The 14,701-nt window shown below is 47.0% G+C and overlaps 1 protein-coding gene across 2 annotated transcripts in view; it reads left to right on the top strand.

Annotated features, from left to right (window-relative positions):
* Positions 1-14,701, top strand: part of LOC139366884 (nuclear receptor coactivator 2-like) — a 166,009-nt gene that overhangs the window by 52,258 nt on the left and 99,050 nt on the right. For both annotated transcript variants that reach the window (XM_071104621.1, XM_071104622.1), the window contains exon 3: positions 13,429-13,541. In XM_071104621.1, coding sequence (XP_070960722.1) covers positions 13,450-13,541 — 92 coding nt within the window. In that variant the 5' untranslated portion in view covers positions 13,429-13,449. The remainder of the gene's footprint in view (positions 1-13,428; positions 13,542-14,701) is intronic.

Consider the following 14,701-nt stretch of genomic DNA (forward strand, 5'->3'; position numbering starts at 1 on the left):
GCAAAATCTCAGTTTCCTTCTCCAGCGAATCACAGGGATCTGGGCCTGGTCGGGTGTCTGTAGTATCTCCCTCCCGTCCGGCTCATTGAAGGAAAACTCTTCGTCTAGTTTGAGGTGAGTAACCGCTATTCTGATGTCCAGAAGCTCTTTTCGGTCACAAGAGACGGTAGCAGCAACATTATGTACAAAACAAGTTACGAACAACGAGAAAAAACAAACAGAATAGCATGGTTGGTTAAGAGCCGATAAGACGGCAGACTCCAGCGCCATCATTCTGCTATCCACAATGCATCACTGTATCAGATTGAGTCAATGACATACGTCGATGACATAATTGAATCGATGACATACGTCCTGCTGTTAATAGAAGCCCTCTGACAGAGCAGAGGAGACACACTGGAGGATTAGAGATGGCATGTTATATGACCCTGTATAGAGACAAGAGTGAGTGTGTGTAGTGGTGCCATTGAGATGTGCCGGCTGTCATTGTCAAGGTGGCGTTAAGTTACGATGGACACACACACACACACACACACACACACACACAGACGGTGCCTGAACAGGGGCCGCTAAGGTCAATGAGAACCAGGCAACCAATCATATCCAACCGTCCAAAGCACTTACGTGCTAGAGGGATGGCAACAGCCAATAAGATCCAACAGCTCAAAGTACTACAGGCTGGGAGGGATGGTAACAGCCAATCAGATCCATTGGGAATATAGTGACTCGCTCTGATTGGGAGAGGGACTCTGCGAATCAGATGGTGTGTTTTAAAAGTAATAGCGATGGACAATGTTAGGGCTGGTTCATATGCAACAACTCTGATGGATGGTCATTTAGAGGTGGGGAGATGCTCATGTTACATATCACCTTAAATGACTTGACTGATGCACAGCCTAGCTAATGTAAGAATACCAATCAAATACTCTAGCTGAATATTCTGCTGGCTGCTCAACGATAAGCAGGCCAACACTAAGATCTCTAAGCAGCTCGACACTAAGCAGGCCGACACTAAGCAGGCCAACACTAAGACCTCGAAGCAGCTCGACACTAAGCAGGCCGACACTAAGCAGGCCGACTCTAAGACCCCGAAGCAGCTCGACACTAAGCAGGTCGACATTAAGCAGGCCGACACCAAGCAGGCCGACACCAAGCAGGCCGACACCAAGCAGGCCGACACCAAGCAGGCCGACACCAAGCAGGCCGACACCAAGCAGGCCGACACCAAGCAGGCCGACACCAAGCAGGCCGACACTAAGCAGGCCGACACTAAGCAGGATGACACTAAGCAGGCCGACACTAAGCAGGCCAACACTAAGACCCCGAAGCAGCTCGACACCAAGCAGGCCGACGCCAAGCAGGCCGACGCCAAGCAGGCCGACGCCAAGCAGGCCGACGCCAAGCAGGCCGACGCCAAGCAGGCCGACGCCAAGCAGGCCGACGCCAAGCAGGCCGACGCCAAGCAGGCCGACGCCAGGAACACCAAGCAGGCCGTCTACAAGAACACCAAGCAGGTCGACGCCAGGAACCCCAAGCAGGCCGTCTCCAGGAACACCAAGCAGGCCGTCTCCAGGAACACCAAGAGCAGCACAAGGACATGTGGAGACCCCGAGAGCAGCACTAGGACATGCGGTGTCCCCGAGAGCAGCACTAAGACATGTAAAGACACCCTCATGGCAATCTTCACAACTCCATAGCTTCATGCCATGTTGTTGTGGATCAGTGTCTTGTCACTCACAGTCCACACAATGATCCTGGCTTGGTCCTAAATGACACCGTAATCCTTACGTAGCACTATGAGTCCTGGGCAGAAGTAATTCACTATATAGGGTGTCACAAGGGATGCAGATGAGGCTCCTGACTCTGGGATGAGGCTCCTGACTCTGGGATGAGGCTCCTGACTCTGGGATGAGGCTCCTGACTCTGGGATGAGGCTCCTGACTCTGGGATGAGGCTCCTGACTCTGCGATGAGGCTCCTGACTCTGCGACGAGGCTCCTGACTCTGCGACGAGGCTCCTGACTCTGCGACGAGGCTCCTGACTCTGCGATGAGGCTCCTGACTCTGCGATGAGGCTCCTGACTCTGCGATAATGTCTGTCCTCGTTCACTGGTGGCATATTAAAGCCATCAAGCTGTTTAAAGAACTGTTTGTCCCCTTCACAGTAATGCAATTCTCTCTCTCTTTCTCTCTGTCTCCTTCTCTGCCTCTCTCAATTCAATTCAATAGACTTTATTGACATGGCAAGTTAAATTACTTACATTGTCAAAGTATACATTTTTACAAAAATGGTGTGACCAACAGCAGTAATACTGGGATTACCATTATCAGCAACTACATCAACAATATTAATGAGAATAATAATACATCTGAGAAGACACATGGCCTGGTAGTAGACCAGTCTCAACCTGACTGAGAAGACACATGACCTGGTAGTAGACCAGTCTCAACCTGACTGAGAAGACACATGACCTGGTCGTAGACCAGTCTCAACCTGACTGAGAAGACACATGACCTGGTCGTAGACCAGTCTCAACCTGACTGAGAAGACACATGACCTGGTCGTAGACCAGTCTCAACCTGACTGAGAAGACACATGACCTGGTCGTAGACCAGTCTCAACCTGACTGAGAAGACACATGACCTGGTAGTAGACCAGTCTCAACCTGACTGAGAAGACACATGACCTGGTAGTAGACCAGTCTCAACCTGACTGAGAAGACACATGGCCTGGTAGTAGACCAGTCTCAACCTGACTGAGAAGACACATGACCTGGTAGTAGACCAGTCTCAACCTGACTGAGAAGACACATGACCTGGTAGTAGACCAGTCTCAACCTGACTGAGAAGACACATGACCTGGTCGTAGACCAGTCTCAACCTGACTGAGAAGACACATGGCCTGGTAGTAGACCAGTCTCAACCTGACTGAGAAGACACATGGCCTGGTAGTAGACCAGTCTCAACCTGACTGAGAAGACACATGGCCTGGTAGTAGACCAGTCTCAACCTGACTGAGAAGACACATGACCTGGTAGTAGACCAGTCTCAACCTGACTGAGAAGACACATGACCTGGTAGTCGACCAGTCTCAACCTGACTGAGAAGACACATGACCTGGTACTCGACCAGTCTCAACATGACTGAGAAGACACATGACCTGGTAGTCGACCAGTCTCAACCTGACTGAGAAGACACATGACCTGGTAGTAGACCAGTCTCAACCTGACTGAGAAGACACATGACCTGGTCGTAGACCAGTCTCAACCTGACTGAGAAGACACATGACCTGGTAGTAGACTAGTCTGAACCTGACTGAGAAGACACATGACCTGGTAGTAGACCAGTCTCAACCTGACTGAGAAGACACATGACCTGGTAGTAGACCAGTCTCAACCTGACTGAGAAGACACATGACCTGGTAGTAGACCAGTCTCAACCTGACTGAGAAGACACATGACCTGGTCGTAGACCAGTCTCAACCTGACTGAGAAGACACATGACCTGGTAGTAGACTAGTCTGAACCTGACTGAGAAGACACATGACCTGGTATGAAAGACAAAACTAAATTGGAAATATTATTGACATTACATTATACATTTCACTGGATGTCTCTCAGGTTGTGGCAGGAGGACACATATTTGGCTTTTCACCCAATAAATACTACATTTTTTTCTTAATCTTTTATAGTTACACCCCTCAGCCTGGTTCCTCTCTAGGTTTCTTCCTAGGTTCTGGCCTTTCTAGGGAGTTTTTCCTAGCCACCGTGCTTCTACACCTGCATTGCTTGCTGTTTGGGGTTTTAGGCTGGGTTTCTGTACAGCACTTTGAGATATCAGCTGATGTACAAAGGGCTTTATAAATACATTTGATTTGATAGTTTCAAATTATTTGTACTGAATGATAATTTGGGGAAATAAATATTATCTTAGGTCTACCTCTCCCCTGGAGCAGAGTGAGCACAGCCTGTCTCTCTGGGCAGCCAGGCTTTATTTCTCTCTCTCTCTCTCTGCCCCTCTCTCTCTCTGCCTCTCTCTGCCCCCCCTCTCTCTCGCTGTCTCTTTCTTCCCCACTCTCTCTCTGCCCCTCTCTCTCTCTGCCCCCCCCTCTCTCTCTGCACCTCTCTCTTTCTGCATCTCTCTGCCTCTCCACAGCTTTGATTTCACTTATTGCTGCAACACAGACCCTGCTGTCATTAGGCTTAAGTAGGCCAATGCAATCCAGCAGGGAGATTGGCGCTAGCTAGAGCAACGGGTAACTCCTCCCTTTTGACATGTGCTGGCTGGCACTACGCTAGGCTAACGCTAGCTGAGCCATCTTATGGTACTGCTGTTCTGTGCTGTTCAGTCTTATGTAATGGTAGAGAACAGAACACAGTGTGCTGTGGCCGTTACCATGGTTAACTGTGGCTCGGAGTTTAACACAACACACTGTACTGCACCGGTCTGGCCGTCTGGCTGTTGCTCTCCCTCACTTGTTTCTCCCTAGCTCTTGCTCTAGCTGTCTTGCACCCCCCCCCCCCTCTCTATCCCTCTCCCTATGTCTAGTACCTAACTGACCTGTCTGGTAGGACTGAACCAGAGAATCTACTGCGGTCGCTGGCTGAACAATTGTATGGAGAGGAGAGACATCAGTATACATAGCTGTGAATATTTTTCCCCTTTTTCAAATGTTCTCTATTTTTTGCATATTTCTGATACTGAATGTTATCGAATATTGGCTGAAGATCTGACGTGCTTCTACACCTGCATTGCTTGCTGTTTGGGGTTTCAGGCTGGGTTTCTGTACAGCACTTTGAGATATCAGCTGATGTACGAAGGGGCTAAATAAATACATTTGATTTGATTTGATAAAGGGAATCTGAGTGAACAAAATAACACAACGATGACTTATTTCATTTACTTCATAAACTAAGTTATGCAACACCCACAATGCCCTTGTGTGAAAAAGTAAATTGCCTCCTTAACACTCGGTGACTGGTTGTGCCACTTTTAGCTGCAATGACTCCAACCAAACACCACTTCCTGTTGTTATTAATCACTCTCTCACGTCGCTGCGGAGGAATTTCGCCCCTCTCTTTTCCATACGGAACTGCTTTAACTCAGCAATATTTGTGGGTTTTTTAAGCATAAACTGCTCTTTTCAAGTCCCGCCACAACGTCTCAATTGGGATTATGTCTGGACTTTGAAAACACAAGACAACGTGAAAATGTTTAAAAAGCAACACATTTGAAGTTTTGGAATGGCCTAGTCAAAGTCCAGACCTAATTCCCAATTGAGATGATGTGGCAGGACTTGAAATGAGTATGTTGTGCTTGAAAACCCACAAATCAAGTCAAATCAAATTGTATTGGTCACGTACACATGGTTAACAGATGTTAATGCGAGTGTAGCGAAATGCTTGTGCTTCTAGATCCAACAGTGCAGTAATATCTAACAAGTCATCTAACATTTCCACAACAACTACCTAATACACACAATCTAGTAAAGGAATGAGATGAGAATATACAAGTATAAATATGTGGATGAGCAGTGACAGAGTGGCTGAGATGCAGTAGATAGTAAAGAATAGTATACAGCACATATGTCAGAGTCAAGGCCCGCGGGCCACATCCGGCCCGCAAGAAGGTTTTTTACGGCCCCTGGGATGATCTTGATTTATTATTAGAACCGGCCCGCAGCAAGCCGGCAGCCCGCAGATCTTTTACACGCACCAATACTACATTTCCCACAATGCAAAGGTGACGCACCGAGCAGTAGGCTGCTTCATTTCAATATTTATTGGCACAGCAGTCGTCAGCATCACAGTAAAATTAACTTTCAGATACCCATCAAAAATGGCAAAACGGAAGGTGGATACTGAGAACCGGGGGTTTCAAACAAGGTGGGAGTCGGAGTATATGTTCACGAAGGTAGCTGGAAAACCTGTGTGTCTTCTGTGTGGAGAAAGTGTGGCGGTACTGAAAGAGTATAATCTGAGACGACATTATGAAACGAAACACGCGGACAAAAACAAGAATATGGACATGGAACAAAGGCTACAAAAGGCAGAGGAATTAAAACGAGGCCTCAAATCTCGACAGGCTCTGTTCAAAAAAGCCAAATCACAAGGCCAGGCTGCTGTCAAGGCCAGTTTTATTTTGGCAGAAGAGATCGCTAAATCAGCCCGGCCATTTACGGAGGGGGATTTCATCAAAAACTGCATGATTAAAGTTTGTGACGAAGTTTGCCCAGAAAAAAGGCAACTCTTTTTAAATGTGAGTCTGAGCAGAAACACCATTGCCGAGAGAGTAGACCAGTTGTCCATCAATCTAAAAGAGCAGCTTGTGAAAAAGGGAAAAGATTTTATTGCATATTCCTTGGCTGTGGATGAGAGCACCGACATTTCTGACATTGCCCAGTTGTCAATTTTCATCCGCGGAGTGGACTCCAACCTAAGCGTGACAGAGGAGTTTTTGGCTTTACGTCCTATGCATGGCACAACTACGGGGCATGATTTGTATGAAGAGGTGTCAAGATGTGTAAATGAGATGGAGCTGCCTTGGGAAAAACTCGTGGGTTTGACAACCGACGGAGCACCTGCGATGTGTGGACACAGGAGCGGACTGGTGGCGAAGATACGGGAAAAGATGCAAGAGGAAAACGCGACAGGTGAGCTGACAGCTTATCATTGTATCATACACCAGGAAGCGTTGTGCGGTAAAGCCTTGAAAATGGAGCATGTAATGAGCATCATCACGCGCACAGTTAACTTTATCAGAGCCAAAGGTTTGAATCACCGCCAGTTCAAGGCATTTCTGACGGAGTTAGAAACGGAGCATGGTGATTTGCCTTATCACACAGAGGTGCGATGGCTAAGCCAGGGAAAGGTGCTTCAAAGATGTTTCGAGCTTCGTGAGGAGATTTGTCTGTTCTTGGACAGCAAAGGGAAAGACACAACACAACTCCGAGACGAAATGTTTCTGTGTGAAATGGCTTTTCTGTGTGACATTACGAGTCATCTGAATGCAATAAACTTGCAGCTGCAGGGTCGGGATCGTGTCATCTCTGATATGTACAGTACAGTGAAGGCATTTAAAACCAAACTGACTCTGTGGGAGACGCAGATGCGGAAAGAAAATTTGAGCCACTTTCCCAGCTGCCAGACCATGAAAGAGAAGCTCTCTACCAGTGCGTTCCCGAGCACACAGTTGGCTGATAAAATAGGTATGCTTGCCGCTGACTTTCGACGCCGATTTGCTGACTTTGAAGCACAAAAAAGCAGGTTGGAACTGCTCGGTAACCCATTTGCTGTTGACGTGGAAAGCTCACCACCAAACCTCCAAATGGAGTTGATTGACCTCCAATGCAATGATGCACTGAGGGCAAAATATGCGGCAGTGGGTGCTGCGGAGTTCGCCCGTTTCCTCCCCGGCACAATGCCCCAGCTGCGCATCCAGGCTGCTCAAACGTTGTCTATGTTTGGCAGCACATACCTGTGTGAACAACTGTTTTCTTTGATGAACCTGAACAAAACATCACACAGAAGTCGACTTACTGCTGAACACCTCCACTCAATTCTGAGGATTTCTTCAGCTCAGAGCCTTACCCCGAACATTGATGAACTTGTGGAAAAGATGGGACACCACCAAGTATCACCCTCAACCTCAAACAAGTGAACATTACTGTGCAATCACATATTTAGAGTTTTTACTCAGTTCAAGTTTAAAAGTTAAAATTTAATATTTGTTTTCACTGCATGTTACTTCTCCTTAAACAAAGTGTTGTTTTTGATTAATAGATTTTTGCACTTTATTTTTTTGTATTTCAATCCAATTATATTTTAAAAATATTTCAGTTGAGTGGATGATAGAAAATTGCTATTATTGTTTTTTCTTTGAAGTAAATTTAGCCCACTTTTGCTAAAATAGAAAATATAGTCTACTGATGGTGCCTTGAATACCGGTTTCTTTCATTTAATGTTCATGTTATGGGGATATTTATATAAAGGAAATTTGTCTTTTGTGTCTGTTGAAAATTAAAGATTACTGACAGAGCCATAAGAAAATATTGCTTTATTTATCTGATCATATTGTAATATATTTGTTAGGTTTTCAGTAGGTTCAATTAGGTTCACTAGACTATATGCGTCATTTAAAAATTTTTCAATGAACATTCGAACAGTCCGGCCCTCGTCTTGTAGCTGATTTTTTTATTTGGCCCTCCGTCCATTTGACTTTGACACCCCTGGTAAACAGTATATACATATGAGATATGTAAACATTTCTTAAAGTGTCATTATGTCGCTGAGTTAAAGCAGCCCTGCATAGAAGGACAGGAAGCCAAGTGGTTAGAGCGTTGGGCCAGTAACCAGCAGGTAGCCAAGTGGTTAGAGCGTTGGGCCAGTAACCAGCTGGAAGCCTAGTGGTTAGAGCGTTGGGCCAGTAACCAGCTGGAAGCCTAGTGGTTAGAGCGTTGGGCCAGTAACCAGCAGGAAGCCTAGTGGTTAGAGCGTTGGGCCAGTAAGCCTAGTGGTTAGAGCGTTGGGCCAGTAACCAGCAGGTAGCCAAGTGGTTAGAGCGTTGGGCCAGTAACCAGAAGGTAGCCTAGTGGTTAGAGCGTTGGGCCAGTAACCAGCAGGTAGCCTAGTGGTTAGAACGTTGGGCCAGTAACCAGCAGGAAGCCTAGTGGTTAGAGCGTTGGGCCAGTAACCAGCAGGAAGCCTAGTCGTTAGAGCGTTGGGCCAGTAACCAGCTGGAAGCCTAGTGGTTAGAGTGTTGGGCCAGTAACCAGCAGGAAGCCTAGTGGTTAGAGTGTTGGGCCAGTAACCAGCTGGAAGCCTAGTGATTAGAGCGTTGGGCCAGTAACCAGCAGGTAGCCTAGTGGTTAGAGTGTTGGGCCAGTAACCAGCTGGTAGCCTAGTGGTTAGAGCGTTGGGCCAGTAACCAGCAGGAAGCCTAGTGGTTAGAGCGTTGGTCCAGTAACCAGCAATAAGTCTAGTGGTTAGAGCGTTGGGCCAGTAACCAGCTGGAAGCCTAGTGGTTAGAGCGTTGGGCCAGTAACCAGCTGGAAGCCTAGTTGTTAGAGCGTTGGGCCAGTAACCAGCTGGAAGCCTAGTGGTTAGAGCGTTGGGCCAGTAACCAGCTGGAAGCCTAGTGGTTAGAGCGTTGGGCCAGTAATCGGCAGGTAGCCTAGTGGTTAGAGCGTTGGGTCAGTAATCGTCAGGTAGCCTAGTGGTTAGAGCGTTGGGCCAGTTACCGGCAGGAAGGCTAGTGGTTAGAGCGTTGGGCCAGTAACCAGCTGGAAGCCTAGTGGTTAGTGCGTTGGGCCAGTAACCAGCAGGTAGCCTAGTGGTTAGAGCGTTGGGCCAGTAACCAGCAGGTAGCCTAGTGGTTAGAGAGCGTTGGACCAGTAATCCCCAGGTAGCCTAGTGGTTAGAGCGTTGGGGCAGTATCCAGCAGGAAGGCTAGTGGTTAGAGCATTGGGCCAGTAACCAGCTGGAAGCCTAGTGGTTAGAGCGTTGGGCCAGTAACCAGCAGGTAGCCTAGTGGTTAGAGCGTTGGGCCAGTAACCAGCAGGAAGGCTAGTGGTTAGAGCGTTGGGCCAGTAACCAGCAGGTAGCCTAGTGGTTAGAGCATTGGGCCAGTAACCAGCAGGTAGCCTAGTGGTTAGAGCATTGGGCCAGTAACCAGCAGGTAGCCTAGTGGTTAGAGCGTTGGGCCAGTAACCAGCAGGAAGGCTAGTGGTTAGAGCGTTGGGCCAGTAACCAGCAGGTAGCCTAGTGGTTAGAGCGTTGGGCCAGTAACCAGCTGGAAGGCTAGTGGTTAGAGCGTTGGGCCAGTAACCAGCAGGTAGCCTAGTGGTTAGAGCGTTGGGCCAGTAACCAGCAGGTAGCCTAGTGGTTAGAGCGCTAGGCCAGTAACCGAAAGGTTTCTGGATCGAATTGAGCTGACACGGTAAAAGTCGTTTTGCAGCGGTAATACGACTGGTGGGATGATGGGATGCCAGTGGTGGGATTGTGGCATGATGGGATGCCAGTGGTGGGATGATGGGATGCTAGTGGTGGGATGATGGGATGCCAGTGTTGGGATGGTGGGATGCCAGTGGTGGGATGATGGGATGATGGGATGCTCATGGTGGGATGATGGGATGCCAGTGTTGGGATTGTGGGATGCCAGTAGTGGGATGCCAGTAGTGGGATGGTGGGATGCCAGTAGTGGGATGGTGGGATGCCAGTGTTGGGATGGTGGGATTGTGGGATGCCAGTGGTGGGATGCCAGTGGTGGGATGCTAGTTGTGGGATGCTAGTGGTGGGATGGTGGGATGCCAGTGGTGGGATGATGGGATGCCAGTGGTGGGATGATGGGATGCCAGTAGTGGGATGGTGGGATGCCAGTGGTGGGATGGTGGGATGCCAGTGGTGGGATGATGGGATGCCAGTGTTGGGATGGTGGGATGCCAGTGTTGGGATGCCAGTGGTGGGATGATGTGATGCCAGTGTTGGGATGGTGGGATGCTAGTGGTGGGATGGTGGGATGCCAGTGGTGGGATGATGGGATGCCAGTGTTGGGATGGTGGGATGCCAGTGGTGGGATGCTAGTGGTGGGATGCTAGTGGTGGGATGGTGGGATGCCTGTGGTGGGATGGTGGGATGCTAGTGGTGGGATGGTGGGATGCCAGTGGTAGGATGCTAGTGGTGGGATGGTGGGATGCCTGTGGTGGGATGATGGGATGCCAGTGGTGGGATGATGGGATGCCAGTGTTGGGATGGTGGGATGCCAGTGGTGGGATGGTGGGATGCCAGTGGTGGGATGATGGGATGCCAGTGGTGGGATGATGGGATGCCAGTGCAGGGATGATGGGATGCCAGTGGTGGGATGATGGGATGCCAGTGGTGGGATGATGGGATGCCAGTGGTGGGATGATGGGATGCCAGTGTTGTGGTGGTGGGATGCCAGTGGTGGGATGACTGGATGCCAGTGTTGGGATGGTGGGATGCCAGTGTTGGGATGGTGGGATGCCAGTGGTGGGATGATGGGATGCCAGTGGTGGGATGATGGGATGCCAGTGGTGGGATGATGGGATGCCAGTGTTGGGATGGTGGGATGCCAGTTTTGGGATGATGGGATGCCAGTGGTGGGATGGTCTCAGTCAACAAACTGTATCACTCTCATCTCGGTCAACAAACGGTCTCACTTTCGTCTCAGTCAACAAACGGTCTCACTCTCGTCTCGGTCAACAAACTGTCTCACTCTCGTCTCGGTCAACAAACTGTCTCACTCTCGTCTCAGGTCAACAAACTGTCTCACTCTCGTCTCAAGTCAACAAACTGTCTCACTCGTCTCAGTCTGTCGCTGAGCACACAGTTTTTGGGGTGAGTGGGGAGCTCTCTCACTGTCTCCCCCCCGTCTCTTCATCTCTCTTTCCGTCTCGCTCTCTCTCAGCACTTCTCACTCAACGCTCTCGTTTCAGTCTCTCTGGGGAGAGTGGCACCATTAGAAGGAAATAATTGAATCTGTTTCTCCGCTCCACTTTCACTCGTTCCGCCTGCGTTGGATCAACCGGTGTCACCGGCGTTAGAAGTCACATCTGAACGTGTGTGTGTGCGTCTGTGTAAACACCTCATAGCCCAACAGCCAGTTCACTTGGTGAGGATATTCCCAAGATTCCCCTACACTTTGGAGCTCAGAGTCAGACTACCCCCATAATTGATCACTGGTGTTATCTGTCACTTGTGCGAAGTTGTCTTGCTATATCTCTAAACTCTGTTCTGTTTGTGATACAGTGAATTTGGAAAGTATTCAGACCCCTTGACGTTTTCCACATTTTGTTACGTTACATCCTTATTTTAAAATGGATAAATTAGTTCAGGTTTTTTTCTCATCAATCTGCACACAATACCCCATAATGACATCACAATACCCCATAATGACATCACAATACCCCATAATGACAAAGCAAAACAGGTTTTTAGAAATGTTTGCAGATGTATTATAAATAAAAAACTGAAATATCATATTTACATAAGTATTCAGACCCTTTACTCAGTACTTTGTTGAAGCACCTTTTGCAGCGATTACAGCATCGAGTCTTCCTGGGTGTGACGCTACAAGCTTGGCAAACCTGTATTTAGGGAGTTTCTCCCATTCTTCTCTGCAGATCCTCTCACACTCTGTCAGGTTGGATGGGGAGTGTCGCTGCACAGCTATTCTCAGGTCTCTCCAGAGATTTGATAGGGTTCAAGTCAGGGCTCTGGCTGGGCCACTCAAGGACATTCAGAGACTTGTCCCGAAGCCACTCCTGCGTTGTCTTGGCTGTGTGCTTAGGGTGGTTGTCCTGTTGGAAGGTGAACCTTCGCCTCAGTCTGAGGTCCTGAGCACTCTGGAGCAGGTTTTTTTGTCAAGGATCTCTCCGTACTTTTCTCTGTTCATCTTTCCTTCGCTCCTGACTGGTTTCCCAGTCCCTGCCGCTGAAAAACCTCCCCACAGCATGATTCTGCCACCACCATGCTTCACCGTGGGGATGGTGCCAGGTTTCCTCCAGATGTGACGCTTGGCATTCAAGCCAAAAAGTTACATTTTGGTTTCATCAGACCAGACAATCTTGTTTCTCATGGTCTAAGAATCCTTTAAGTGTCTTCTGGCAAAGTCCCAGCTGTGCCGTTTACTGATGAGTGGCTTCCGTCTGGCCACTCTACCATAAAGAACTGATTGGTGGAGTGCTGCAGAGCTGGGTGTCCTTCTGGAAGGTTCTCTCATCTCCACAGAGGAACTCTAGAGCTCTTTCAGAGTGACCATCGGGTTCTTGGTCACCTCCCTGACCCAAGGCCCTTCTCCCCCGATTGCTCAGTTTGGCTGGGCGGCCAACTCTAGGAAGAGTCTTGGTGGTTCCAAACTTATTCCATTTAAGAATAATGGAGGACACTGTGTTCATGGGGACCTTCAATGCTGCAGAAATATTTCGGTACCCTTCCCCAGATCTTTCTCTAGACAATCCTGTCTCTGAGCTCTACGGACAATTCATTCGACCTCATGGCTTGGTTTTTGCTCTGACATGCTCTATCAACTGTGGGACCTTTAAATAGACAGGCGTGCCTTTCCAAATCATGTCCAGTCAGTTGAATTTACCACAGCTGGACTCCAAGTTGTAGAAACATCTAAAGGAAGATCAATGGAAGCAGGATGCACCTGAGCTCAATTTTGAGTCTCATAGAAAAGGGTCTGAATACTTTTTTCTAACATTTCCTAAAAACATTTGGTTACGTAGAGGGTATTGTGTGTAGATTCATGTTTAATTTAATGTTTAATTTAATTTAAATCATTTTAGAATAAGGCTGTACCTTAACAAAGTGTGGAAGAAGTAAAGGGGTCTGAATACTTTCCGAATGCAAGTCTAAACTCTGTTCTGTGTGAAATAAGTCTAAACTCTGTTCTGTGTGTTCCCTGTAACAGACGCTGATATGCAGTGAGGATGAGTGGCGTTGGTGAAAACCCCTCGAACCCTGCTGCCAGGGCCGAGTCGCGGAAACGCAAGGAATGTTCCTCTGACCTGTTGGGTCCCAGGTAGGAACAGCTGTTTTTACTATGCTAAATCTACTAAACTCTACTATACTCTACTTTACTATACTAAACTCTACTATGCTGAACTATACTATGCTGAACTCTACTATACTAAACGCTACTATACTAAACTCTACTATACTAAACTCTACTATACTAAACTCTACTCTACTAAACTATACTCTACTAAACTCTACTATACGGAACTCTACTATACTGAACTCCACTATGCTGAACTCTACTATTCTAAACTTGACTCTACTATACTAAACTCTACTCTGCTATACTACACTCTACTATGCTGAACTGTACTATACTAAACTATACTATACTAAACTCTGCTCTGCTATACTACACTCTACTATACTAAACTCAACTATGCTGAACTCTACCATACTATACTAAAGTCGACTCTACTATACTAAACTCTGCTCTACTATACTAAACTATACTATACTAAACTATATTCTACTATACTAAACTCTACTATACTGAACTATACTATAGTAAACTCTACTCTACTATACTAAACTCTACTTCGCAATAATGAACTCTACTTGGCAATACTACACTCTGCTATACTAAGCTATACTCTACTAAACTCTACCTGGCAATACTGAACTCTACTATACTAAACTATATGATACTAAACTCTACTATACTATACTCTAATATTCTGAACTCTGCTATACTGAACTATACTATACTGAACTCTGCTATACTAAACTCTACTCTACTATACTAAACTCTACTATACTGAACTCTGCTATAGTAAACTCTACTCTACTAAACTCTACCTGGCAATACTGAACTCTACTATACTAAACTCTACTATACTAAATTCTACTAAACTATACTATACTAAACTCTACTATTCTAAACTCTGCTATACTGAACTCTACTATACTGAACTCTGCTATAATAAACTCTGCTATACAAAACTCTACTATACTGAACTCTGCTATAGTAAACTCTACTCTGCTATACTAAACTCTACTATACTAAACTCTACTCTACTATACGAAGCAACACTCTACTAAACTCTACATGGCAATACTGAAATATTCTATACTAAACTACTATACTAAACTCTACTCCACTATACTAAACTATACTATACTAAACTCTACTATAGTAAACTCTACTTGGTGATACTGAACTAT

The sequence above is a fragment of the Oncorhynchus clarkii genome, chromosome 15, assembly GCF_045791955.1.
Source record: "Oncorhynchus clarkii lewisi isolate Uvic-CL-2024 chromosome 15, UVic_Ocla_1.0, whole genome shotgun sequence".
NCBI classification, from domain to species: domain Eukaryota; kingdom Metazoa; phylum Chordata; class Actinopteri; order Salmoniformes; family Salmonidae; genus Oncorhynchus; species Oncorhynchus clarkii.